General features: G+C 54.3%; 2 protein-coding genes and 1 long non-coding RNA gene across 3 annotated transcripts; 2 read left to right on the top strand and 1 right to left on the bottom strand.

Annotated features, from left to right (window-relative positions):
* The first annotated feature begins 1,435 nt into the window (after window positions 1–1,435).
* Window positions 1,436–15,319, top strand: HROB (homologous recombination factor with OB-fold). Its single transcript, XM_057317795.1, has 10 exons — window positions 1,436–1,650; window positions 2,617–2,667; window positions 6,102–7,277; window positions 8,391–8,474; window positions 9,631–9,771; window positions 10,324–10,432; window positions 10,618–10,703; window positions 10,996–11,121; window positions 12,662–12,779; window positions 15,231–15,319. The coding sequence occupies exons 1-10, from the start codon at window positions 1,648–1,650 to the stop codon at window positions 15,317–15,319; spliced, it is 1,983 nt and encodes a 660-aa protein (XP_057173778.1). The 5' UTR covers window positions 1,436–1,647.
* LOC130544708 (uncharacterized) lies at window positions 13,782–20,172 on the bottom strand. The gene is made up of 3 exons (XR_008961197.1): window positions 20,006–20,172; window positions 18,298–18,434; window positions 13,782–16,578 (listed from the first exon to the last, which is right to left on the bottom strand). It is a non-coding gene; the product is annotated as an uncharacterized LOC130544708 (long non-coding RNA).
* Window positions 19,756–27,545, top strand: ASB16 (ankyrin repeat and SOCS box containing 16). Its single transcript, XM_026512695.3, has 5 exons — window positions 19,756–20,157; window positions 22,044–22,311; window positions 24,565–25,057; window positions 25,447–25,560; window positions 26,017–27,545. Exons 1-5 carry the CDS (start codon window positions 19,857–19,859, stop codon window positions 26,200–26,202), a joined length of 1,362 nt encoding a protein of 453 aa, XP_026368480.1. The 5' UTR covers window positions 19,756–19,856; the 3' UTR covers window positions 26,203–27,545.

Below are 27,545 nucleotides of genomic sequence, written 5' to 3'. Positions count from 1 at the left end.
CTGGTCCCTCATTCTTCATGGGATCTTTGTGAAGACAAAAGGAGCTAGTGGTTAAAATTGGAAGCTGCAAACTCCAGTGTGGATAGGAGTTGCTCTTAGTCCTCTTGGCCTTTTGGGCTCTGTGATCCCCCTTCAGCTGGAGCTGGCAGAGCCCAGAAGTCCCAGGACCCCTGCAGTTGGGTCTCCAGGACTATCCATTGCTGAGCAGAATGAGCTGCACTTGGGAAGAGGAGGGCTGTAAGTGGGAGAGTTGGAGTTTTGTACCCCAGCTCAGAAAAAACAAAGAGGCTGTGAGGGAATTCCTAACTTGGATGAGAGTTAGGGGGTCCAGCTTCTATCTCCCATCGCCATTCTGGCTTCCATTCTGACATGGGACAGGTAAACTTGTTCACAAGAAGCTATGATGGCTGCCCAGAGGTGAGGCCAGGCCAGGCTACCCTGGGGAATATCCAAGCCTGGCTCAGATCACATCATTAAGAACTTGAGTCAGCTACCTTCCTCCTGCCTTTTGAGTCCTCAAAACTATGTGGCCCTAGTGTCACTCCAACTAGCCCTATAGTGACAAACAAGAAGAAAAACAGAGGGAGGACTGAGGCCTGGCTCATGAGAGCTAGCTTTGCCAGCTCACTGGGCCCCTGTCCATCTCCCTGCACAGCTCTCCTAGACTATCTTTTGACCTGGGTCTCCCTGACTTGTGAACTCGAGGGCACAAGCAGTCTTATTAATTTCTCTATCCCCAGCGTTAAGTACTGTGCCAGATACACAACAGTCATTGTACCATTCCTTCAATACTTCTATTGAGCATTGTGCTAAGTGCTGGGGACACAAAGCTGAACAAGCCAGACAAAGTCCCTATCCTCATGGAGCTCATTTTTGTTTGTTTTTTGGTGCTGAAGCTCGGGAGCTCATATTTTAGTTAGGAAAACACACAATAAAGATGTAATCCATGACAATTATAAATTATGAAAAGTGCTGAGAAGGGAATAGAGTGTTGGATGGGGGGAGGGATGTTACTCGAGAGATAGGTGACAGGGAAGATCTGAGATCTAAGCTAAAATATGAAGGATAAAAAGAGCAAGACCAAGAACATCTTTGCTTAATATATGTGTTGCAAATATGGATGGATAGATGAACAGACAGCCAATGGGGAGGATTCTAATGTGAATGAGAGTTATGCTCCTGTCCCTAGTGTGCTTAACTCAAGAGGGGAGGGTGGGTGGGACTGGGGACCCAGGATTCCCAACCTGCTCTCCCAGAACTCCTGTTGAACCAGCCGACCTGGCCCCAGGGGCCGCTGGGAGGCGACCGAGAGCCCACTCATTTCCCTTTAAGGCTGAGGCGGAAGACGGAGGGAGGAAGGGCCTTTGTGTCGGCGGGATAGAAATAGGCCCGCCCCTTTAAGAGGGCGGAGACGCTGGAGTGGCGGCCACTTCGAAAGCTGCCTCGGGCTTCGGCCCCCGCTTTCCCGGCGACCCTCTCTCGGCCCCCGCCCGGGTCGCAGAGTCGTGTCTTTCCGACCTCGCACCAGAGACCCCCGCAGCCCGGACTCCGACTCTCCCGCCCGGGACAAGTCCGAGGGCCCGGCGACCCTCGAGTCGGGGCCTGCCGGGTCTATCCACCCTCGGGAGGAGGCCGCCTGCCGTCGCCATGGTAATGCCGCGCCCCGGGCCGCGGAACTGCCTTCCGGCTTGCAGCCCCTCCCTCGTGCAAGCTGCACGGCCGGGTTAGGGTTTGGGTCAGAGCTTGGTGGCTTCGGGACACCGGGGCTCTAGTCAGGGCTTGCCTGGAGACCCTGGGAAGGTTCTCTCCACACGCCTCCCTCTGGGCCTGTTTCCCTCCTGCTGCCTTCCATCACTTCTGGGAGAACTGCTCACTCTTCTCGGTGTGCTCAAACGTCCCGCCTCCAGAGCCGACCCCCTCCCCCTAGCCCGTACCCTCAGATCCTTGGACACAGGGGGGTGGGGGGTGGGGGGTGTCTAACTGTAGCTCTTGCTGCTCTGACAACTGGGGTTAGGCACAGCAAGCTGGGCTTGACACATGTCTAGGGACTGGCCACAGCAGCCCCGCTGCCTAGAAAGAAGGAACTGTGGACCGGGGCATCCGACCCTCCTGGGACGCTGGCCTTGGCGCATTGGATTAGGTAGAAGGAAACCACTTGTTTCAGAAACAAGGCCACTGTACTGCGCATGCTTGGATTTATGGCAGCCTCTCTTAGGTTTGACATAGGTTCCCCAGGCCAAATCTTTGGGATGTTGCAAAATCCTTAGGCCCGTGTGCACAGTGCTGAGCCTAAAGGATGACCCATGCTCCCTTTGTCAGCCTTCCCCCTGCCTCCTCCTCCCTCTTCCATGGCGAATACAGATGGACCTGAGTGGATTATTTTACAAGAAAAGATTCTAAGTCATCTAAATCTTTAAGTAAATCCCATCTCTTCCCTCCTCATCCCTTATTCCTCCCTCAGCACTAGCCAAAAACAAAACAAACACAAAAAACATAAAAAACAAAAAACAGTTACACCTGATGGTCTTGTTAGAATTGGAAGCAGCCTAGTGAGGACAGAATGTACTTGCAAACAGTATGTCTCCTCCAACCTCAATTGCTTTGTTTTCCTCTCAGGCATGCAGTTTGCAGAAGCTGTTTACTGTGGAAGAGGAGTTTGAAGATGAGGTAAGGAAGCGCTGGTGATCGGAGACAGCAGAAGAGGTCTTAAGCTGTCAACACCCAGACCCAGAACATTCTGAAGCAGTCTGCCCCAGCCTCCTTTTACTTGACATGTATAGCTTTTTTGTCTGTGAGAGGCTGAGAGAAGATGAGACATGTAAACAACCTACTTAACTGTTTTAGAGACAGAAAAACAGAGACATGAGCTGCCTAATTGGCATACCTTTAAATTACAAGGGCCCTTGCCTGGAAGCTGTGTCATGTGGATGACTCAGTTCACCTTTACAATGGCGATGGCGTACTTGAGGTGGGAAGAAAGTTTATGGAGAGCCAGAGACAGCACAGTTAGTGGATGACAGGAGGCCTGGGGTCACCAAGTGTCGACGTGAGCCAGGGCAAATTACTTCATTCTCTGGCCTTCTGTTTTTCTCTTCTATAACAGGAGAGATGTTCTTTTGCCTCAGATGCTATTCCCTTCCCTCTCTCTCAGAAGATGAGGGATTAGAGTAGGTTGGAAGCTGGCACATTAGAATCACCCCTGCTGAGGCCCTGCCACACACCAATTAAATCGGAATTTCTGGGGATGGGCCTGGGCAGAGCTATTTCTAATCTCGGGGTATAGTCAGAGATCACTGAACTAGCTAGCAATCCCCACAGCTCTCTTCCCGCTCAGATCCAATGGATATAGTTTCATCTGGAGGCCCAGACCTGCTACCTGAAATCCTTTTCAGAAAGAAGCAGGATTTAAGTGAGTAAAACCCCAAAAAGGTAAATTAATCTGCTTAAGAATACAGCACAAACAGGGGCGCCTGGGTGGCACAGCAGTTAAGCGTCTGCCTTCGGCTCAGGGCGTGATCCCGGCGTTATGGGATCGAGCCCCACATCGGGCTCCTACGCTGGGAGCCTGCTTCTTCCTCTCCCACTCCCCTGCTGTGTTCCCCCTCTCGCTGGCTGTCTCTCTCTGTCAAATAAATAAATAAAATCTTTAAAAAAAAAAAAAAAAAAGAATACAGCACCAACAAGTAGGGTGAGGTCTTGGCCTCCTGATTCCAGTCTAACATACACAGATACTAAACTACATTTATAGAATAGAATTGCTTTATTTTGTCAATGACACACCATTCAAATTTACTTTTTGTCTCCCAGCGCTGTGCTTTAAAAATCACGTTTAGAGTTTGTCGAGATGCCTCATTTATACCTAGTATGGTGATGAATGCTGCACCAGGGACCCTTCTCGCAGCCCAAGACCCACGCTCCCCTTCTTTGAGGCTTTTGGAACCTAAGGTTTGAAAGGGGAAAGAGACCTTCCTCAGACCTCTTAAAAACCGATCTCTGGCTTGTCTCATTCATTGAGGCCCTAAGACATAGTGACAGGCACATATTTGTTCTAGTCCTGGTTCTGTGAAGTTACTTAACTTCTGAGTCTCCATTTCTGTATCCATAAAACAGGAATAATAATAGCACCTTTTAGGGCCGTCATGAAAATTCATTGAGAGAATTCTGGTCAAATGTTTATGTGGTCCCTGGCACCCAGTGCCATTTCAAATTGTTAGATGTTTTTGTCATCACTTGGGGACTTGAATTTTGTTTTTACAAAAAATTCAAAATTGCCAGCTTTGTTGAGGAGATGTGTCCTTGTCTTTGTCTTTCGACTTTGGAGATGTGTAATTACAGGTTGAAAAGTGACTGCTAAGTGCCCCACTTACCAGGTCTTACCAGGTGATGGGAGGACTGCTGGGCCGGCAATGGGATTAAGAGTGAAGGTCTCTGGGGCACCTGGCTGGCTCAGTCAGTGGAGCATGTGACTCTCGATCTCGGGGTCTTGAGTTCAAGCCCCATGTTGGGCATAGAGATTATTTTCAAAGAAAAAAAAAAAAAAAGAGTGAAGGACTCTGACAGTTCAAGTTTCTGTTCCATGACTAGTCCCTTTCCCCCATCCACAGGCAGATGACGTCATGTCTAAGAGTGAGCTCTTTGGGAGAAAAAGGATCCATCAACCTCCAGGATCATGAGGATTTTATCGCTGCTGTAATTCTAATATTGTTATTATTGCTAAACCCCACGGTAGTCCTGCTGGAGTATGCTACTCTCCTGATAATACACAAAGCAGGAAAACACCTTTCTCTGGCCCAGACAGTCCGATGCAGCAGCAGGGGATGGGGATGGAAGGGACCTTCCTGTCAGTTAAATCAGCAGTTCTGACTCAAAAACACCCTCAGAACAGGTCTGTTGCTCTTGAAGGTGTCAATCTCACCTTGCTTCCCAACTGGCATCCATACTTAATTCAACTTGCCTGAAAAGCTATATTTAACTTCTGCTCATTTTGCAGGATCCAAGGCCTCTCTGGCTTACCGAGGGCTGTGTGTGTGTGTGTGTGTGTGTGTGTGTGTGTGGTCAATGGGAGGAGGGGACTTGAGGGGGGAAGAGTGGTTGAGGACAGGCAGCATGACCAGCTGGATAGACCCCTATTGCACAGGCTGGACACCAGAAAACTTATTTCCTTGAGGTGGGTGTGTGACCTTGGGCGATTTGATTCCTTGGTGCCCTGGTGTGTTTGCTTCTGCCTGCTCCCCTGACTGCCACGGCTCCCCCACTCCCCAAGAGAAGCTACCTAAAAAGACTTAGCCTTAGAATGTTGTTGTTGTTTTTTTTTTAAGACTTTTTTCCTTCAAATTTTTAATTAATTAATTCATTAGTTATTTTTAGAGAGGGGAGGGGCAGAAGGAGAGGGAGAGAATCTCAAGCCAACTCCCCACGGAGCGTGGAGACTGACGCAGGGCTTGATCCCACAACCCTGAGATCATGACTTGAGCCAAAATCAAGAGTCAGACGCTTAACTGACTGAGCCACCCAGGCGTCCCTTTTCAAATTTTTATTTAAATTCTAGTTAGTTAACAAATAGTGGTAGAGATTTTATTTTTAAGTAATCTCTGCACACAATGTGGGACTCGAACTCACTACCCCAAGATCAAGAGTCGCATGCGCCGCCAACTGAGCCAACCAGGCACCCCGGAATGTTTCTGGTAGAAGTCTGGGGGTAGTGGGGCGCCTGGCTGGCTCAGTCGTTAAGCATCTGCCTTCGGCTCAGGGCATGATCCCAGGGTTGTGGGATCGAGCCCCGCTTCGGGCTCCCTGCTCTGCTGGGAGCCTGCTTCTTCCTCTCCCTCTCCCCCTGCTTGTGTTCCCTCTCTCACTGGCTTTCTCTCTCTCTGTCAAATAAATAAATAAAATCTTAAAAAAAAATAAAATCTTTAAAAAAAAAAAAGTCTGGAAGTGGGCTCATGGGCAAGGTCGAAGGTGGTAAGAGACCCCACCACGGCCTTTCATGCCCTGGTTTATGCTTACGTGTATCTACATACATACTGTATGCCTGAAGCAGTAAAAGCGGAGTGTTTCTTGATTTCCGGATGCCAAGAGCCACTGTCTCTGCCTCTTTGTAGGACTTCTTGTCTGCCGTGGAGGATGCAGAGAACCAGTTCGCTGGCTCACGGCCTGTGAAGGCTGGGTGCCTGAGACCTGTCTCTTCCAAGCTACAGGACACGGGGCAGGCACAGTCTTCCGGGCAGTTGCCATCACGCCCCGCTGCTCCTTCAGAGGCTTTGGGCCTGTCAGCCCTGGGACTCCGCCTTCCTACCTCCAGCGTGCCCGGGACCATCAGGGGTCCACCTTCCGTAGGAACAGCTCCCCTAAGGCCTGTGTCAACTTCTAGCAGCTGGACTGGCCATCAGAGACGAGTGACACTGACGGAAGTGCTCAAAGAGCCAGCCAGACCTCAGACCTCCGCCTCCCGCCCTCTGCTCAGGTGTGAGAGCCAGCAGCTGGTGACTGGTGGCTTCGAGGGGCCTGAACAAGATGACTTTGATAAGGTCCTGGCAAGCATGGAGCTGGAGGGGCCTGGCATGGAGCTGGAACTTGGAGTCAGCAGTGAGGCCCCAGGAGTCCTGCCCACCTGGCCTGAGGAGGACTCAGCTGTGGCTAAAAAGGCCCGGGTAGCTGATCTGAGCAGGTCTCGCCAGAAGGGGCCCACGCCTGCCCCGCACATACCTCGTGTCCTGTCAGCACACGAGGACCCTCCAGAGCCTCCTGCCCACTGTGGGACTCCGCAGCCCCGCTTGAGACCTGGTGCCGCGAGCGACCTTCCTGTCCCAGCTGCCTCAGGGGTTCCCACTCAGCAGCCGCCCTGGGAAGCCTGTCGGAAGGGCCCCCCTCTTCAGGCACCACAGCTTCCCCAAGCTGCTGGTAGGCCCGTTCACAGCAGCCCTCAAAACCGTTTCCCCGGTCACTCCTTCCCGTGTCCAAATGCCGCCATACCTGGTAGATCTCATTTTCCTGGACCACAAACTCCCAACTCGATCTCTTCTACTCCCCCAAGGACTGTCTCTGGATCATTTCCTCGGAGCCCCTTACAACTTCGAGCTCCAGTGTCTTTGGTCAGGTGTCCTCTCAGCGCCCCAAAGAGCCCCCATTGCTCCCCAGTTCCCCAGGCCATTCTGCAGACTCCTGTAGTCACCAACCACCTGGTGCAGCTGGTCACCGCCGCCACCCGCACGCCCCAGCTGTGCGCCCGCCGCGAGACGCGCCGCTTCCCCGGCCCAGCTGGGGTCCTGCCTCACCAGGTGAGAGACAGCTTCTCTCCGGCAGAAGCTCCAGGACGTTGGGGGGGGGGAGGGTTTCCAAAGCTGCGGAAGAAGCCAGAAGAAGCGGTAAGAATTGAATGCTTGCAAAGCCACAGGTGACAGAGGTGCTTCAGGCTTTGTTGAGCACCTGCTGTTTGCTAGCCCTGGGGCAGGAAGATCCATTCACTTGTATTTGCTAAGGACTAGTATGTATTGGGCGATTTGCTTGGAACTGAGAACGCAGAGGTTAAATAGAAATGGCTCCTGTCCCAAGTTGCCCACAGCGCAGCAGAAGCTGCAGGTGCGCGGGGACGATTAAACGTCAGATGCAGAGTGTCCCAGGTGCTGCAGAGTCACTCGGGCTTCCTGAGTGGGCCTCGGAGGGTCAGGGAGGAGGTTAACAGGTGTGTGTAGGGAGGCTACGCTCTGGGAGACATTTCAGCAGTGGGAAGACAGGGAAGAGCGTGTGTGAAGGCACAGAGGCTTACGCAGGAAGCAGTCAGAGGTACACAGATCAGGTCAGTGTGGCCGGCATGTGGGGTCAGCGTGGGGAAGCTGCACTATGCTTACCGTTTGGATTTCAACAGTGGTGGAGGGACGGTATCCATCAAACCATCTTGGATCGGATCCCAGATAACGGGACCCTGAGGGTCTGGTCTGGCAGGGATCAGTGCACGCCTTTTCTCGCATTGTAAGGGTGGTTCAAATCATTTCTGCCCCTTCCTTGCTCTCTGCTAGCACTCTGAGGGAAATCCAGGGAGGACTGTCCACATTCCTCCTGGGCTGGATCTCTGTGGGGAAGGGTTAGGTCCCTGGGAAGGGCCTTGGGGAAAGGTGCCCCGGTGCCTACCCCAGGCCTCTCTATCTGGGTCGTTGCCTCCTTGAGGAAGCCCTGGGTTTTGCCCCAGCTTCCTCACATTCCCCAGACAATCCCCAAAGCATCTTTTTGGAGCTGCCAACAAGGCTCCTGAGACGTCGTTAGGAGACATGTGATATGTGTTAATTGTCCCTGATAGTTGCCTGGACTCATTATGTGACCCAGACAAGAAGCTGTACTCGTAAGTCACAGCTGCTGCGTTTGCTCTTGCCTCCCCCTTCTCTCTCCCCTTGTAGCGCGGTGGGAAGAATTTGGAGGAGATCATGGTTTCCACGCCCCAGACTCCGACTCACGGTGCTCTGGCTAGATTCCGGACAGAGGTAACTAGCTCCACGCAAATGCTGACTTCCTGGGCGTCGTTTAAGAGCGAGGACTTCCCTTCGTGTTGCCGCGGTTGAGAAGCAGGGCCTGTGCTGCTAGGCCTGTTCCTGGGGTCATGCACCAGAGCCACGTGGGGAAGGCCGTTTGGGGAGGTGGCGGTTTTCCTGGCATAAGGTGAAGCCTGTTCTGATGCTGACTGATGTCGTGTCCAGTCTTCTTACTCATCTAAGAAAGAAAGGCCCAGCTAACTCCATCCTCCCTCGGGGGAGGGGAGTGTCATGAGTATTAGGAAATTGTATCTCAGGAACCCCTCCTCTCAGGTTTCTGAGAATCGAGCTGGGAAAGATTTGCCTTCATCTGGCCTCCAGTGGGTTCCTTTTTGGTGGGTGAGACCCATCTTCCCTCCTCCCTGGGATTCTAGTTGACCTGCTCTGCCCTCAGACCTCTTTTTGCTTTTAATTCTCTTTGCTGCACTTCCCCAGATCCACCAGGCCGCTTCAGATCCAGAGCAGCAAACACTCATCTGGATACGAAGCATTTTTTTTTTAAGATTATTTAATTATTCATTTGAGAGAGAGAGAGAGAGCGCATTGAGGGGGGAGCAGAGGGAGAGGGACCCGCAGACTCTGCACTGAGTGCAGAGCCTGATGCGGGGCTCGATCCCGTGACCCGAGCTGAAACCAAGAGTCAGACGCTCAACCAGCTGAGGCACTGAGGTGCCCCAAAGCATTTTTTAATATAAGAAGTTTAATAGTTAAGCCAGAGGCATCCCAAATAAAACAGGACTGGTTTCAAAATGGCTAAGGCACTCTGGAAGCCTATCAATGTGGGGGGGGGGGGCTCCCCGGGCCTAAGACTTCTTGAGTCTATAACACAAGAGACCAGCATGGATGGCCTTTTGCTTCAATGCAGCTGAAGTCAGGACCTGATTTAAAATGCAATGCAGTGCAGAGCCTCTTTGCTGTTGCTGCTTAGTGACAGGAGTGCTATGCCACAAAATCTCACTTATCATTTTGTGACGTAGGAGAGGCGAGACCATGGTCACCATGCTGCAGGGAATTCACCCTTCCCTCCCACCCCCGATCCGATCTCAGTCAAGGTCTGTAGCGGGGCGGCTCCATTAACGCAGGCCCCCCCTCTGCTCTGTGGTGCCAGATTGTTACTAGTTCCCAGGCATCGGCGGTGGAGGATTTTGGGCGAGGGCCCTGGAGGGCCATGAAATCTGCTCTGGGCCTGGACGAGAGAGACCCCGCCTGCTTCCTCCATACCTATAGCATCGTCATGGTGCTGCGGAAGGTAAGGATCCCGGGTGCGGTGACGTGCAAGAAGGACCATTTTGCTCCTTTTCACCAACCTGCTTAGGAAAGGGGCTGTCCCTTTGCTCCCTCTGACCCCAGGCCTATCTCTGAGCAGCTGCCTGGACTCCCTTTGGTTGTATCTTCCACTCACCCAGCATTTCACTACTATTGGGCACAGGTGGAAGGCGAAAGTGAGGTGTGGGTGTATCTCTGCGTGTCTGGGCCCTAGATTATGTGGGGTAAGCACACGGCTACCCTTCAAGCGCCCTAGAGGTCCAGGGTCACGTGCAGACACATGCCCACGGCCTGCGGTGATGGAGCTCTGTATAAATACGTAAAGGCTGGAGAAAGGAAGCAGGGGGGATAAATGAAGGACCTGCCAGGGAGAGACAGGATGCGTCCTTCAGACTGCCCTTCCCCCTCCACAGAGGGAACACCATCACCACGTCTGTACTCTGCCCCCCGCCCAGCCCCCCGGTCACCCTGGCACACTCGGGAACCTCACAGGTGGGACGTGGCTTGCTCAGTAAATGCCTCTCCCTGTAACCAGGCAGCCCTAAAGCAGCTCCCCAGGAACAAGGTCCCCAACATGGCAGTGATGATCAAGTCCCTGAGTCGGAGCGCGATGGACGCCAGCGTGGTTTTCAAGGACCCCACGGGTGAGGAGTCGGGTCCTGGGGGGTCTGATGAGTGGCCTTCATTGAGTTCAGGAGATGAAGAGGAGTCGTCCTCTCCATTCACAGAGGGGAAAGTTGAGGCAGTGAGCAGCCCCCTTCGCAGCCAGGGCCCACACCAGTCTCTGTGCTGCCCTTGACCCCGACTGATGGGCCGTCGGTATTTGCAGGAGAGATGCAGGGCACGGTGCACAGGTTGCTGCTCGAGACCCGACAGAGTGAGCTGAAGCCTGGCTCGGTGCTGCTGCTAAAGCAGGTATGGGGAGCTCCAAACGGGGGGCCTGCTCTCCGACCCTCCCACCCCAGAGAAGGCCCCCGAGTTGTCTGCCTGGCTCCCATTCTTCGGAGGCGGATGGAGGGGAGAGGTTGTGCTGTGAGGGGAGGAGGCTGCATAAGTGGTTCTACTCTGGCCCCAGGGCTGGGGTAGAAGCGATTTGTGCAACCCTGGTGCCGAGGCCAGCGAGGGAGAGGTAGGTGGGGACCAGGCGGCATCCGACAGCATCTGGTGCTCCATGAGGGCTCTGACCCGCCCCCTTCCCTGGCTCCAGGTCGGAGTGTTTTCTCCTTCGCTCCGAAATCACTACCTCAACGTGACGCCCAACAACCTGGTCCATATTTACAGCCCAGATTCCGGGGATGGGAACTTCCTCAAGCCACCTCAGCCCTTCCCCAAGGTAAGAGGAACAGGATGGAATGGGGACTGACAGGGCCTCTTTCTGGCTGGATCATCTGGTATCTTCCCCTCCTGCACCCGGCGGAGCAGAGGTGTGAAGGGGGCAGTTGCCCTGAAGTGAAGAGATGCCTTTGGAGACGGTTCCATCTCCTCCTGTTCCCAGTGCAGCCGCCTGCCAGACGGTACAGTAACAGGACCTAGAGCAGCTGGCTTCTTGGTGACCTGATGGCAGGCTTGAGCCTCGGAGAGGATAGGAGTCACCTAAGAACTAACCAAGTTGTGGGTGCCCCCGGGGTGTGGCCCTCGGTAAGTGACTGAGGGTCAGATCTGCTACAGGTGGCAGTGCGGAGAACGGCGAGCTACGTATGGCCCGTATGTGAGCCAGCCCTTGCTCCTCGCCTGCCCTCCTGGCCTCCGCCTCCGCTGGGTGAGGGGGCACCCACACAGAACTCAGCTGGGGACCCCCCCATTGGGAACTAAGGGAGACTTGGGGTTCCAGACAGTTCCACTGCAGGGTAGGAGTGCAGAGCCAGGCCTTGACCTGGCACATGGTGTCCCCTCTGTGGCCACCTCCCCCCTTCCTGGGATCCTGGGTCCTGGGTTGTTGTCATGTCCTGGCCTGGGGGTCAGGAGACCTGGGTCATGTCCCCGCTCTCCCGGTAATTTGTAACATGACCTTGGGCAAGTCCTGTCCCCACCCCTGCTGTTGCTTCATCTAAAAAGCGAATGGGTTAGATTTGATGACTTCTACTCAAGTTACACGTTTAGCTCTGACAGGCTACTTCCATTTCCCGCATCTTTCCCCTTAACCTTCCACATTTTCTCAAAATCACCCCACTTCCAAAAAATCATCCTTCTTTTTCTTTTAAATTTCAAGGTATCCATACTCACTGATAAAAATCAAAATGGTACAGAATAAAGCAAAACATGAAACTTACTCTTTTCCATTCCCATTCCCTAGGGCCAGGTTAACAGTTTAATTACTAATTTCCATTACTTGTCTGCATATTAGCTAGTGTGGAGATTGTGTTTGTTTTTTTTTTTTTTTTACAGTGGGGAAGTCTAGAGGGGGAGAGAGAGAGAGAATCTTAAGCAGGCTCCACACCCAGTGCATGAGCCCGACATGGGGCTCAACCTCACAACCCCTGAGATCGTGACCTGAGCTGAAATTAAGAGTCAGACACTTAACCAACTGAGCCACCCAGGCACCCCTAAAGGTTCATTTTTAATCCTAGGCTAAATCCTCAACATATTTCTGAATGGCCTGTTCACTCTGTTCCAGCTATATAGAGATTTCCTAAAACACCAGATACCAATAGAATTAGGAAAGAAAATCGTCCAAAAAGTTTTTGTGTTTTTAATGATCTGCTCTTTGGGGTGTTTGGTATTTCAGCTCCCTCCCCTGGGTGACTGGCTCCTGCCATACTCCTCTGTTGTGTCTTTCCTGAACCCTATTCCTTTGAGGTTGTCTGGGTAGACATGGAACTGTCCAGAGGGATGTCAGGGGCACAGGCATTAGTAACCAGGCTCTCTGTCCCCAGGACCCAGGAAGCTTCCCTGGCAGCCTCCATCATGAGCCTGCAAAGTCGGGAAAAGGCTTCAGAACGGCACAGAATGCAGAGGCAGGGCCATCCCTTGAGGAAGAACTCCCAGAAGCAGGTAAGGCAGTCAGCCCACCCAGGAGCAAAAGAGGTTCTCCTTCTATTTCCCCTTGGATAGCACAGCCAGGAGAATCTGGCTGCATCTTTCCCCTCCTTTGGTGAATCTTTGGGTCTTACAGAATCTTACAGAAATCAGATGTGGTATCTTTTCTGGCAAGGCTGTAGGCCACAAACTAATTAGCAGTGTGATAGGGGCCACATAAAGCAAATACAGTGTGATCCATAGGTCTCCCCCATTTCCAAGCCGTGTGCTGTTAGCCACAAGGAAGAGGGAGACTGGCACCATCCTTGTGCCACACCTTGAGCCTTCTGGGGGCTGATGGCCAGAACACAGAGGCAGGTTTCCCCATCCTAAGCTCAGAGACCCTCCAGGAGCATTGAGGAGTCACACATCCATGTGGTTAGGGTGGGACCAGGATACAGACCTGAGACGCCCAAATACAGACCTGTGAGGGTATAGCCAGCTTGTTCCTCAGGAGGCAGCATCACCCAGCTGAAGCTAGCACAGTCCAGGTCTGATCCTTAGCTTTTCGATGCCATAAATTCAACCCTGTCTGGCACCAGAGTTCATGGGATTATGGGTAAGTGTCTCACACTAACCAAATTCACATTAGACCAATGGATAAACCACAAAGCCCATTTACTTATAGCCTATGAAAAAGTATCTACCCCTTATGCTGGAATCTTCTCTGGAATGTTGCACTCGTTCCTTCTGAGTAAGCTTGCTGACAAGCCAAACCATCATCAGAAGGTTGCTGGTGGTCATGAAATAAGAGTGAGGAGAGTCACCTGTAGAATATTGTGGCTGGTGTCCCATCTCCATTGTAGGGACAGACTTGCCAAGCAGGCAACTACCAGCAGTGGCTGGACTGGGCCGGGGGACACCAGTATTGGTTCTTACTCCGATTCCCTGTTTCCTAGGCCCACACTGTCTGCTCTATCCCCTTCATTGAATATCGGCCTTCCCTGAACAGTCATAGTGTAGCTAGTGAGAGGCACCTTTTTTTTTTTTTTAAGATTTATTTATTCATTCGAGGCCGGGGAGGGGTGGAGGGATTGGAAGAGAGAGAATCTCAAGCAGACTCCCCACTGAGCGCGGAGCTGAATGTATGGCTCAGTCCCAGGACCCTGAGATCATGACCTGAGCCAAAATCAAGAGTCGGCCGCCCAACCGACTGAGCTACCCAGGCGCCCCATCACCTTGTGTTACAATCAGATTCCAGCCTTACTTCCCCAGGTACAGCGCTGGGCACCCTAATTAAATTTTGAATGCCAGCAAACGGACTTCTTCCAGCAGCAGTGTTGTCAGGCGCTCCGAGCCAGGCTGGAGGCTCGGTTCTGCGGGGGTAGTGTCCAGTTCTTCTGACTCCGTGGGCTCCCCGAGCCCGTCCATCACGAGGGAGTTCTCTAGTTGGAAGCTGTGACTGTGGCATCAGACGGGCCTTGAGTGTGCTCACCACGGGCAGGTTGTTTGACCTCTTTCAACTCCGTTCTCTCAGATAAAGTGGGGATTGTAACAGGAAGAACCATGCCCTGCGAAGGATACTGTGAGGACTGACGGGATGAGTACAGCAGGTGTGGCCCTGGGCAGGCGCTCAGTGAGTGGTAGCTGCTGTTGCTTTTTGTTTCTGTTTTTTTAAGATTTTATTTATTTATTTATTTATTTATTTATTTATTTATCTATTTATTTGACAGAGACAGAGAGAGAGCACTGGGTGGGGGGGAGTGGCAGGCAGAGGAAGAGGGAGAAGCAGGCTCCCTGCTGAGCAAGGAGCCCAATGCGGGACTCGATCCCAGGACCTTGGGATCATGACCTGAGCCGAAGGCAGCCACTTACCCGACTGAGCCACCCACGCGTCCCACGCTATTGTTAATTGTAATAGTATCAACAGGGATTACTGAGGTCAGCTCTATTTCCAAGTTCTCAGACATAAGCGCCCAGCTGAGAACTGCAGTCAGGGACAGTTACTTTCACTCTAAACGCCCCGGAAGGCCCACTGGGGAAGGGGCTGATGTCTCGCACTCTTCAGGTGAGAAACCAGATTAATGAATGCTGTGATTCTGAATGCCAACGGCTTTTCCTGGCTTTTCGTCTTCCTCTGTCCAATGAGCAGGTTGCACCAGCGGACCTCTGAAGCCTGTGCTCAAGCCCTGGGCCTCGGGATGGAAAGAGGGGTACCACCAAGGCCAAGGGGAGTGCCTTCCTTTACAGAAAGGCCCGGGTGTTTTGTCCCTGTCTCTTGCGGTGTGTGCGTGTGTGGGAAGCAGAGGGAAGATGGGAGTCAGGCCAGCCTCAGGCCCGTTAGCACAGTCACCCCTGCCCGGGGGGAGCCACCTGCCCAACTGTGCAGCCAGGTCCAGGCCCCCCGAAAGGCAGGAGCTTTGGACCTGAGTCCTATGGAGCCCTAACATTGTCACTAAGTCCATCTACCGTCTCGTCCCCCCGCAGATGACCTGGATGGACTCCTGAGTGAGCTCCCTGAGGACTTCTTCTGTGGGACCAGCAGTTGGGACTGCAAGGCAGGGCCCCCACTGTGAGCAGGGAGCCTCTCGGCACCCAGGCAAGGCTCTGGGTGTGTCTGATTGGGTCCCAGGGCGAGAGGAAGCCCAGTATCATAGGAGAATAAACACAGCTCAGGACGATGGCCGCCCCGAGTCTGGATGCTTTCCCCAGGAACGCACTCGTCCTTCCGATTCTGCACTGCTGTCACTTTGGGCCTTCCTTTGGCATTCCAGAACTCAGCCCAAGGATGGCGCTGCTCTACTGTCCTCCAAGCCCTGGGATGCAACCGTTGTTCCTTCTCCTCCTGCCAGCAGGGAAGCTGTGTCCCCCCTCCTGCCTCACCTTGACTTTAGAGGACCGTGATCCCTTTACTCCCTAGTCCCTGGACAGCTGACGAATCACACCACAGCCGTGGCGACCTGTCCCTCTGGTCAGGGGAGGAACGCATTCAGACTTCCCTCTGCTTTGTGTCTCAAGGCCTGCAGCTGCCCAGCTCACCTGTGCTCAGGGTTCCTGGGGCGGGGGCGGGGCTGGGGCTGTGGCATCTTGTTCTGAAATAAAGCAGCCACCCGGTTCACTTACCTCCCCCTCTCCTTGCCACCCCCGCTGCTCCTTGTCCCGTCTGTCCTGCTGGTGATGCTTTGGCCAGGGCAGAGTCAAGCTGCTCGTTTTCCTTCTCTCTCTCTCTCTCTCTTTTCATAAGCTTTACTTTTAGACAGTTTTAGATTTACAGAATTACGGCAAAGATAATCCAGGGAGTTCCTAAATACCCCACAGCAGTTTCCTCTATTATTAGCCTCCTACGCTAGGACGCACCCCGCTTACAGCTAACCAGCCCGTGCTGGGACATTACTATGAACAGAACTTCATGCTTTATTCAGATGCACACAGTTTCCCTGCCGTCGTTTTTCTGTTCCAGGGTCCCCCATTGCATCTAGCTGTCTTGCCTCTTCAGGCTCCCCTTGGCTCTGGCAGTTCCTCAGGCTTTCCTCGTTTTTTATGACTCTGACAGCTGCGAAGAGTATGGGTCAGGCATATTCTAGGATGCCCTCTATTGGAATTTGTCTCCTTAAAGAAGGATAAGACCGGGGTTGTGTTTTGCCGAGGAAGGCCACGGAGGATGGTGTGTTCTATCACACATCAGGGGTTGATGTTGACCTTGATGACGTGGCCGAAGTAGCGTTTGTCAGGTTTCTCCACTGTAAATTTTCTTCTGCCTTTTCAGACTGTCTTCTTGGGAAGGAAGTCACTAGGTGCAGCCCACACTTAAGAAACAAGTTCTGTTCCGCCGTCTCTAAGGACAGAAGGAATCCGCCCTCATTTCTGAGTCCTGCATTCACATCATTGCGCACTCAGGGGTACTGTCTTATACGTTGGGTTATAAGCCAGGGTTACTTTATTGTGTTGCCAAGCAACTCCGTCACTCGAGCTTTGCCCTGCCACCTCTCAGACCAGAGTTGGACAAGGGGCATGTGTGGGGTGTAAAAGGTGTAATTATACTTTGTTTTCCTTTCTGGGATGAAGGGAAGAAAGGAATTATCCCCCAACTCATGGTTGAGGGCGTGTGGATTAGGGACCCTAGTTTGACTGCCAGCCTCTCCTGCCTCAGCCTCAGCCTCCCCTAAGGGGCTGTGAGTCTGAGGCCTCCGATGGGCTTGGTACCGCTCTGGGGGAAGATACTCATCTCTTTCTTCCCAAAAAATGGCTGGTCCCCTCGATCCCAGTCTCAACGCCGAAGTGAGTGAGTGCTGGAAGAATTCCATGTTCAGCTGGCTGTTGGTTGCAGTGGGGCCCTGTTCTAGGCGGCTCTTGTGTCCAAGCCCAAGAGCAAGAAGGGGCTAATTCACCAGCAACCCTCCTACCTGAACAGATCGCGCGCTTCTCTGTCTCTTCTACCCACTGCTCATTCCCCGGCTCTGCCTGTGCAGCTCAGATCTGGGCCAGAGCCCACCTACGCGGTGTGGTCTTCCTGCACCTAAACCGCCCCATACCCCTGGCCGGCACTACCATTCCCCACTCTCTAGTTGGAAGCCCTGATCTCTACTGCTCACAGTCCCGACCAGGGTCCTGGTTTCTCGTGTCACCCTACAGGCTCAGCTCCCAGAAGGCAGAGTGGGGATCCAATCACTAGAACTGGGCTCCCTGTGGGTTCGTGTGTGGATTGGAGTAAAAGCCTCCTTTTTCTGCCCTCAGGAAGCTCAGGACAGGAGACAGAGCACACGATATCTCCAGGGACCGGGTTGTAGTCGGAGTACCTTCAGGCGTGTATGGCAGACAAGGCGGCAGAGAGGCTGAGGCCCACACAGCCTCGCACCCTGCACGTCATGGCTACTGTGCGCCTCGGAAGGGGACGCCCACCCCACCTTGGCCCCTCTTGGCCCCACCCGGCCTTGTCAGCTCCCAGCCCTGGGAACCCAGCTGTGGGTGCGCAGCCAGGCCGTTGGCGGGGCAATTAAAACACCGAATAGGTTCCAGCAGGGTTAATCACAGCTGCATTTATAGAGGCGCCTTTCTCTGAGGATCTCGAAGACCTCGCTGGGCATGATCTCATTCCTCCCTCTGGGGTCCCCCACCCTGGAACACCACCAAGAAGCCGGGGCCAGGGTGGGTGAACAGCAGGGTAAGGGCAGTGCCGGAAGCAGCCCAGGCTACTGCCACCCACTCGGGCGGGCAGATGAGTGTTTGCTCTGGCAGAGAACAAGGGCCCTCAGTCAATGCCCTACACAGAAGGGGCCAGCCCGCGACGAGCCGAGCGCTCCTAAGGCCCACAGTGAGACCTGTTGTGTGCCGGGTGCTGCGGGGTCGCAGAGACCCAGCTGAATAAAGTCAGGTCGTGCTCTGGAGCCCACATCCAGCGTGGCAGACTTCTGTCCCCAGGACCTTGGGACAGGCCCTTTACAAAGTACTTGCACAGTCCTCCTGGAGCACGGACAGGGGCATGTCAGGGAAGGCGCAGGCGCTGCCGTGAGAATGCCGCGTGACATGAGGCCCTGAGCTGAGGCATCGGGCTTACCTGGAGAGGCCGATGTTGGAAGTCAGCAGAAGTTTTCAAACTAGGAAATGAACCGTTTAAGACAGATGCTTCCACTTGGGCGTCAGAGCAGAGCGGTTTGTGGCCAGAGAAAGGAATGCCAGGAGGCTGGGCTGGTCCTGGTGAGGGTGAGGGGCACTGAGAGGGTGACCGACAATCCAGCCTGGGAGCTGGGGCTTGGTGAGGGGACCGGGGAGAGGGAGAAGTCCGAGGTCACTGAGCAGGGGCGGCTGGCTGCAGGGCTAGGGAGGGGAGAGAGTGCTGCAGGCAGAGGAGCCCGGGAGGCCGCAGCGCTGGGGGAGACAGACCAGGGCGCCCTGGGGTAGGCCGACCCCGAGGGGCTGAGCGGCCTCCTGCCAGCACGCTGGGCGAGGTCGGGGGTGTTAGGAGCGCTTCGGAGGCAGGGGCTAGCATCCCTTCCGCCCTCCTCTCCCCTTCCCGGGCTGGGCCGAGCATTAGCCAGGGCCATTTCATGGCCTCATTCCTCCCCCTAGAGGCTCCTGGAAGCAGAGCCGCATTCTCCTGAGGGTGAATGGGTTTGTGACGTGAAGGTTTCTTTGGTGGGAGTCCCCAGAATTGCCAGGTCAACCCCTTGGCCTTCCTCCGCCTGACAGGTGAGCCCTTTTAGGAGCTGGGGGTGGAGGGACACAAGATTCGTGGCGGGCAGTTTCTAGAGATCGTGCTGTCCTGTAGGAGGGTGGGGAGAGGCTCTTATCACTGTCAACCCTCACGTGGCCACAGCAGCAGCGGCCAAAGTGCCCCATCTATGCAGTCTGGACAGCTGGGGTCCTAGTCCTGGCTCCGCCGCTCACAAGCTGTGACCTCGAGCGGGAAGTTTCACCTTGTTAAGCCTTAAGTTCCTCGTGGTTAAAACCAACATAAAAGCACCCATTTCAGAGGCGTTCCCCGGTGATAATTACCCTGACTGTACAACTTACTGTCAAAACCAAGCTTCTTACCTCCGTGAGCCAGAAAGTATGGCCCTTGGAGTGAAGATGGGTATGAAAGTAGCGTCGTGGTCGTAAAGCCCGTGCACTTACGCGGTTACCAGGACTCCCGCAGACACTGTGAGAGCTGTGGGGACCCGGCTCCACCCGCCCTTACTTCCTGCGCTGGGGTCTGCCCTCCGGCCACCATCCCAGAGGCTGGGGGCCTCTGGCTCTTCCTCCCTGTGCTGCCATCTCCCAGAGTGACTGTTTCAGTCCCATTGGACCTTGCCAACCCAAGACACTCACTCCGGGCAAGTGGGAGGTTGCCGACCCTGGGGCTCCTGCTGCCCACTTGGGAGGGTATCAGCTGGGCCAGGGGTTGGCCCCGGCCCCCAGGCTGGGGGTTGGCCCAATACCTTCTCTGCACCAGGATCATGACTCTGGGCAAACGGTGTTTACCAGCCCCGTGAAGGACCTATTTATAGCCTCAGCTGCTCTCCTGGCCGGGTCACGAGAGAGGGGCAGGGCGGCTGCTCAGAACAAGGGCGGTAGCCGGCCGAGGGACCCCGGCTCTGCCCAGCTGCCGCCGCCCAGACCCCCGGGCCCCTCCCCATGGCAGAGGAGACCTTCCCCTTCACCTCCTCCACACTGCGGGCTCTCCGCCTGCAGCGGGAGTGGCTGGAGTGGGAGGACCGGCGGCGGGCCGCGGCCCGGCAGTGCCGCAGCCAACGGTGCCCCCCCAGTGCCCGGGCCCGACTCACTGGGCCGCGCCGCTGCTGCCGAGACCCAGCCGTGCACAATGCGCTGTTCTCCGGTGACCTGCAACAGGTCCAAGCCCTGTTCCAAGAGGAAGACGCTGCCAACATGATTGTGGAGACTGTGAGCAACCAGCTGGCCTGGTCAGCTGAGCAGGGTAGGGAGCACCCAGTGGGGCAGAAGAGGACAGAGGGACGAGAGGGTGGGGGTGGGGACGGGGGAGAGACTTGTCCCCATCCCCCCCTCCAGAGCACAGACTAGACTGCTGCTTTCCACAGCCCATTCTAGTTCCCTCCTGAGCAGAGATGAGGCATAGTTAGTGGTTTGTATGTCTTTCCAGAATTAAAATTATATTAACGTATCAATTACATATGAACACAGTTATATTCTAATGCAATCTTTTCTCTGAATATGCACACACACACACACACACACACACACACACATATATTTTTTTTTTTTTTTTAAGATTTTATTTCTAAGGGGCACCTGGCTGGCTCAGTCGGTAGAGCATGCGACTCTTGATCTCAGGGTCGTGAGTTCAAGCCCCGCATTGGATGTGGAGCCTACTTAAAATAAAAATTAAAAAAAAAAGTAAGATTTTATTTTTAAGTAATCTCTACACCGAATGTGGGACTTGAACTCACAAACCTGAGATCAAGGGTTGCATGCTCCACCAGCGGAGCCAGCCAGGCATCCCCACATAATATATATATTTTTAATTTGAGAGAGAGTGTGCGTGCAGTGGGGAGGGGAAGAGGGGGAAGGAGAGAGAAAATCTCCAGAAGACTCCGCACTGTGCGCGGTGCCCAATGTGGGACTCATCTCAGGACCCCAAGATCATGACCTGAGCCAAAATCAAGAGTGGGACACCTAACCGACTGAGCCACCCAGGCGCCCTGTCCCTACATAGTATTTTAAATAGGTGCCTAAATTATATTGTACGAGGGTGCCATGACTTATATAACTAGCCCCCAAATAGACTGGGTAGATTGGGTTCCTTTTTTGTAAAATTATTTTTAATAGCGGTATGATGAACGTCTTTGTTACCTGCCAGATAATTTCCTTAGGTTCTATTCAGACCAGTGGGTTTGTCCATGTAAACCAAATACCTCCACTGAGATCACCCTGCTCTTAAGACTGACGGAGATTGCCTCAAACCATGGATGTGGGGGCTCCAAATCCTTGGAGGGTTTATGTTCTCCCAGTCCTGGCAAGCTCCAGATTCCTGCTGGGCTTTAACTGTTAGAGATGTGACCCTACCCAGCGTATCCTGGTCTCACCCTACAGTATGTCTACCAACCCCCAAATGGAGCTGGGCCTTAATTTCAATCCTAGTAATAAAAAACAAAACATGCTTTACCCAAAATTTGGCAAACCCAGGAATTTACTTCACCATAAAGCAAACAACGTAACAGTTGAGTATTAGGCATCTATGTCCTTTAAACAAGTCTTTGGCCATTTCTATGATTTAGATCCAACACTAGTCCCAAGATAGCCGCTCACCCCACTCTTCCTTTCCCCACCCCCACCACTTATTGTCCCCTCCACCTTTCCCCCACGTCCACCCTCCACTCCCCCACCTGCCCCAGGAATATCCTAGAACTCCAAACTAGGCTCCTTCAGCTCTGCTCTCCGGTCACTCCCAAGCTCAGCTCCAGGCTCTCCTATGCATAACTCAGACCCATCCCCAACACCAGAACAGCCTAGTGAACAACAAGAACCAAGGAATCGGTCAGGAGCTCAAAGACCCAGAGGTTTCCTTAACAGGATTAACTCTCTTCCGATGCCCTTGTGATTTGAAAGAGCAATTACCTTTTTTTCCCCGCCTCGGACGCACATACTACGTTTTGTTACAGATTGACAAACCGTTCTAGAAGGCTCTTCCAATATACCCTCCCAGTTCAGGGCTTCAGTGAGCCCTCCACAGTGACGGCCTGGCACATGATCTGTGCTCGGCCAAGAGTACAGAGGGACAGCCGCGGTCAGGGCCTGCCCTGCGAGTCTCACGCACCACCCCCCAACCCTGCCTGCTCTCCCTAGGGTTCTGGGTGCTGACCCCCAAGACGAAGCAGACGGCACCCCTCACCATCGCTGCTGCCCGAGGCTACACCGACTGTGCCCGCCACCTGATCCGGCGGGGAGCCGAGCTGGATGCCCGGGTTGGGGGCCGGGCAGCCTTGCATGAGGCTTGTGCCCGGGCCCAGTCTGACTGTGTGCAGCTGCTGCTGACCTTCGGCGCCAAAGCCAATGTGCTGTCCGAGGAGGGCACGACCCCCTTGCACCTCTGCACAACCCCCGAGTCCTTGCAGTAGGTACCCGGGGGAGGTGTGTGTGTGTGTGTGTGTGTGTGTGTGTGTGTGTGTGTTCATGGCCAGGAGACGGGGAGAAGCACCTCATGAACAGGCGTCCTCATGACAATCTGGGAGACAGGTCTCATTCCACGAGTGAGAAAACCCAAGGCTCAGAAAGGTTTAGGGACTTGTCCAAGGTCACATAAGCTAAGCCCAGGAAGCAGAAGCCTTGTTGCCTTTTTGGAAAACCCTGTTCCAACTGCAGTCCCCTGTGAATCCTCTGTAGCCAAATTCCTGTTTTCAGGTGGGCATCAAGAAAGATGTGGCCCAGTGCTCCCAACCTTAGTACAAGGCCGCCCCCCACGCCCCCCTTCCCACATTTTCAAGATCAACAGATGTTTTTTTGGTGTGGGGTGGAAGGTTGGGCAAAATGGGTGAAGGGGAGTGGGAGATACCAGTTCCAATTATGGAATGAGTGAGAATCCGGGGTAAAAGGCTCAGCATAAGGAGCACAGTCAATGATACTGTGATAGCTCTTACAGGACAGATGGTAGTTACACTCGCAAACGTAGCATAATGTATAAACTTGTCAAGTCACTAAGTCACACACTTGAAACTAATGTAACATTATGTGTCAACTATACTCAAAAAAAAAAAAAAAGGTCAACAGGTTTTTCGACCCCCCACATGATGGTATTTGCACTTGCACAGATCAGGTCCGCAGGCGGGGCTGGCCGTGGTGGACGACGCTTCATAGCCCACATGCTGGGCACTCCTCCCGAGCTGGGGAGAAGCTAGATCAGTGATGGGCCCAGAAGTGATTTCGATCTTCCAGCCCTTTCTTGAATTCTTATGAGCACACCGTGTGCTTTCCAACAGACTTTATCCTTTTAAGTGACACTTACTGAAGCCCTACTGAATGAGCTTTTCAGTGTTATTTAAATGTGTATTTAGAAACAAATATTAACCCATGATTAGAATTGACTGAGGAAATAAATTCAGCCGTTTATAGACGGCTGGCTGCTACTCCATTTTTGCCCAGAGCAGAGCCTACGGGACCTGTGCACCGGAGGGAGCAGGAATTCTGGCCATCTTAGGGGAGGGACACTGGGTCATCAGGGTTTCGTTGGGATTGCTGGGTCTGCTCCTGAACTTCCAGTGGCAGCCATTCTGGCTTTTTAATTATAAATTACTGTTAGTTTAATTACATCATTAATTGAGTTTGTTTCGTGTTTGGTTTACCGCCTGGTGGTTAATGATGCATATTTGCCTCAACAGTTTTCTGGCCTATGGTGTGGTGGTTGTTGTTGTTGTTGTTTGTTTTGTTTTCTCTGTAGAGAGAGAGCATGCGTGCCCGTGAGATGGGGGTGGGGGGGAGGACAGGGAGGGGGAGAGGGGCAGAGGGAGAGAGAGAGAATCTTAAGCAGCCTCCACACCCAGCACCGAGCCCCAGTGGGGCTCAGTCTCACGACGCTGAGATCATGACCTGAGTCGAAATCAGGAGTCAGATGCTTAACCCACTGAGCCACCCAGGCGCCCCCCCCTCTGGCCTATAGTTTTCCAGGAACTGGGAGACTGTGAAACACGTTCTCCCTAAAATCTGGTTTTTGTTGTTTGGTTCCATGTGTCTTCTCCAGGGGAAACCGGAGCAGGCGGATCCCCAAAGTCCTTCCTTTGCTTGAGTGGGCGTCCCTGGTCTGGAAGGGTGGTCTTCAAGTTTGGAGGCATGAAGAAAATATTAGGACTTCTATTCCTTTTTCTTTTCGGCTCATACTTTTTTAATTTTCTATGTGTAACATTCATAGTGGACACAGTAGTGGGTTTTCAAAACTTTTTGTGCTATCGAAATGTTAGGAGACCACTGGCAAGTGATTCAGAACCAGGCCTTGGGGACCCAAACCGCTCTGGAAGTCAGGTTTTAGAAACAAAAATTGACCCATGATTGGAACTTAACGAGGAAATAAACGGATTCTGGGAGGGACCGTCTGAGGCCCTGAGTACTCATTCTGAAGCAGCCTCGAATTTGCCGGTGTCCTTGCCTGCACCGCGGCCTTCCTTGGCTGAGTTTCCCATCTGAAGACTGGAGATGCTCCTGGTGAGATCATGGGCCTCGCAGGTCTGCTGTGGGTCATGGGGCTTCTGTGAGTCTGATGGTGGCCCCCAGGCTCCCTCCAGGGCGAGCGGGCTGGGAAGAAAGGGGGCAGGGGATGACAGCAGGCCAAGCCTCGGTCCTTCAGGATTTGTCTCTGGGCCTTGCGCCTTGCCCCCAGGTGCGCCAAGCTGCTGCTGGAGGCGGGAGCGACCGTGAACGTAGCAGCGCAGGACAGCGAGGTGACACCTCTGCACGTGGCGGCGGCTCGCGGCCTGGAGGAGCACGTGGCTCTCTACCTGGAGCACGGGGCCGACGTGCACCTGCGCACCAGCCAGGGCGAGACGGCCCTAAACGCGGCGTGCGCGGGGGCCCAGGGCCCGGGCAGCGGCAAGCAGCACCACGGGGCGGCGCGCCGGCTCCTAGCGGCCGGGGCCGATGCCCGCGTTGCCGGGCGCAAGCGCCACACGCCGCTACACAACGCCTGTGCCAACGGCTGCGGGGCCCTGGCCGAGCTGCTGCTGCGCCACGGCGCGTGCGCGGGAGCGCCCAACGCGGCGGGCCACACACCCATGGACTGCGCGCTGCAGGCCGTCCAGGACGCCCCCAACTGGGAGCCCGAGGTCCTCTTCGCAGCGCTGCTGGACTACGGGGCGCAGCCTGTGCGCCCTGAGGTGCGCAGGGAGGGCCTGAGAAAGGAGGCCCCAGTTGGGCGGGGAGCCTGTGGCTGGAACTGCCACCAGGGAAGATGTGGGAAGGGGGGTGGGCAGGAGGCTGAAAGCCTGACCTGTAGCCAAAGGTCTGTCCTCACCTCGGGCAGGACCACTGAGGGGTATAGGGGAGCGTGTCCAAGGAGAAAAGCGCTCCCAAGGAAACTGGCCAGGGCTCAGAGGTTGTAGCCCACAGAAGATGGGATACACTGAGGCACAGGAAAGAGTGAGGAGAGACTCAGACCTTAGGCTCCCAGATTTGGGTGTGAGGGAGGCTTTGGCTTAGGCTGGACTCGGTTCTGTCCTTGGTTGGGGGAGCCATGGTGACCCTAAGACCCTCTTTTGATTCCTAGATGCTGAAACACTGTGCCAACTTCCCTCGGGCCCTGGAAGTCCTGCTTAATGCCTACCCTTGTGTCCCCTCCTGTGATACCTGGGTGGAGGCAGTACTCCCAGAGCTGTGGCAGGTATGTCCACCCCAGGGGCACAGCTCCTTCCTGGGCTCTGGGGAGATGGAGAGGAAGGATGAGCCCCAGGCCTTATCCCTCCAGGATGGGCTTCCCGGGGTCTCCTGCCCCCCCAGCAGCTCAGAACAACCTCTAATCCCACACACCTCTCCAGCCTCTCTCACTTATGCCCGCGTGGATATTACTCAGGTATCGCTGACTCAGCGGGCACTGCGCCAGCATCTTTGGAGTGGTGGGTGCAGACATGGCCGCGACCCTGCCCTACGGTGCGGTCCCATCTCCCGTGACCCCTGCAGGGCCTCTGGGCTCTGAAGCTGAGTCTTTTTCAAGATGCACCAAACACCCGGGTGGGTGCATATTGCAAATTCCCCGGGGCCCCCAGTGCTAGGTCATCCCCGGATGGAAGGGCAGGGTGGAGGGTGCGGGCCATCTGATCCTGTTCCACTCCTGGCTTAGGAGCACGAATCCTTCTACATCTCGGCCCTGAGCATGGTGAACCAGCCCAGGCGGCTGCAGCATCTGGCCCGGCTGGCTGCGCGCGCTCAGCTGGGTAGCCGCTGCCGACAGGCTGCCGCCCGCCTCCCACTGCCCCCGGTCCTCAGGGACTACCTGCTGCTGCGCGTCGAGGGGCGTATCCAATGAGCCCCATGCCACGGTGCTCCCGGAGCTGGTTCTGCTCCTCCATCCGGTGTCTCCCTGGAGGACCAATCCCTGGCTCTCTTGTCCACACTCCGCGTGCCCTCCCCGGCCAGCTCACTCCCTTCACCGGCTTCTTGAGCTACTCGCTGATCTCCTGCCCGACCTGAGCTTCGGCTTCCAATGGGAAGGTGTGCAGACTCCGCCTTCACCCGCCTCCGTCTCCTACGCTTAAGCGGATGGCCCCTCCAGCCCAAGCCAGGTGGGGGTGATCCTTGTTGCCCCCTCCCGCCATCTATGCACCTGTTTGGCCTCCTCAGGAGTGACCAACTCTGCCTGCACCTGCACTGCCTCTGCCCAAACCGCCTTTGTGGCTTGAAGGGAGGACCTCCCTGCTTGGTCTTGAAACCCATGTCCTGCAAGGACGCCAGAGTTCCCTTTGGGAATCACAACTCTGATCGTGCCCTTCGGTGGCTCCTCACCACCTTCAGGCTAAAATCTGAATTCAGTAAGGTAGACAGATCTTCCACCCCTGCCTCCACCAAGCTCTCTGGTCTTCTGATCCCCCTTCTCCCTCTGAGGTTCCTGTAATCCAGCCTCGTCCAACTTGGCAACCTTGCGGGTTGCTGGCTGTGACCTGCTCTGCTTTGCTTCTAGGCGTGCTGCATATGCTGTTCCCTCTGCCTGGTATACCCTTCCCACATTTTTTGTCCTGATTGAAGCTGATTTGATCCTCCAGACTGAGCCCAATAGCACCATCTCCTCCGAGCCTTCCTCGGACTGCCCGTATTTAATGAAGAGCCTGTGTCTGTCTCAGCGTGGCTGAGACTGGGACTATATTCCTTGAACAGGCATTTCAGCAAATGGTTGTTGAGGAAGGAAAAAATGCATGATGCCCGGAACCCATATACGGTCGAGTCTCCCCCCACTCTGCCCCCACCAGTGATGCATGATGTCTTAAACGATGGTCACTACACTTGTGGTCTCTAAGGGCCTGTGACAGGAGGACAAGCCACTAGCTGTCCCCCCTCTCTCTCACTTCCTTCTCTGGTCCCAGAGTCAAAAGTACCATCCTTCATCCTTAAGAGGAACCTTTTAGGGGCGCCTGGGTGGCACAGTCGTTAAGCTTCTGCTTTCGGCTCACAGCCTGATCCTGGAGTCCTGGGATCGAGCCCCACAGCAGGCTCCTCCACTAGGAGCCTGCTTCTTCCTCTCCCACTCCCCCTGCTTGTGTTCCCTCTCTCACTAGCTGTCTCTCTCTGTCAAATTAATAAATAAAATCTTTTAAAAAAATTAAGAGGAACCTTTTAAGTTAAGCCAGTTTTTGCGAATGCAAATAAATGATGTGT

Source organism: Ursus arctos, unplaced genomic scaffold (assembly GCF_023065955.2).
Source record: "Ursus arctos isolate Adak ecotype North America unplaced genomic scaffold, UrsArc2.0 scaffold_24, whole genome shotgun sequence".
NCBI lineage: Eukaryota > Metazoa > Chordata > Mammalia > Carnivora > Ursidae > Ursus > Ursus arctos.
This window is presented reverse-complemented; position numbering and strand designations above follow the sequence as displayed.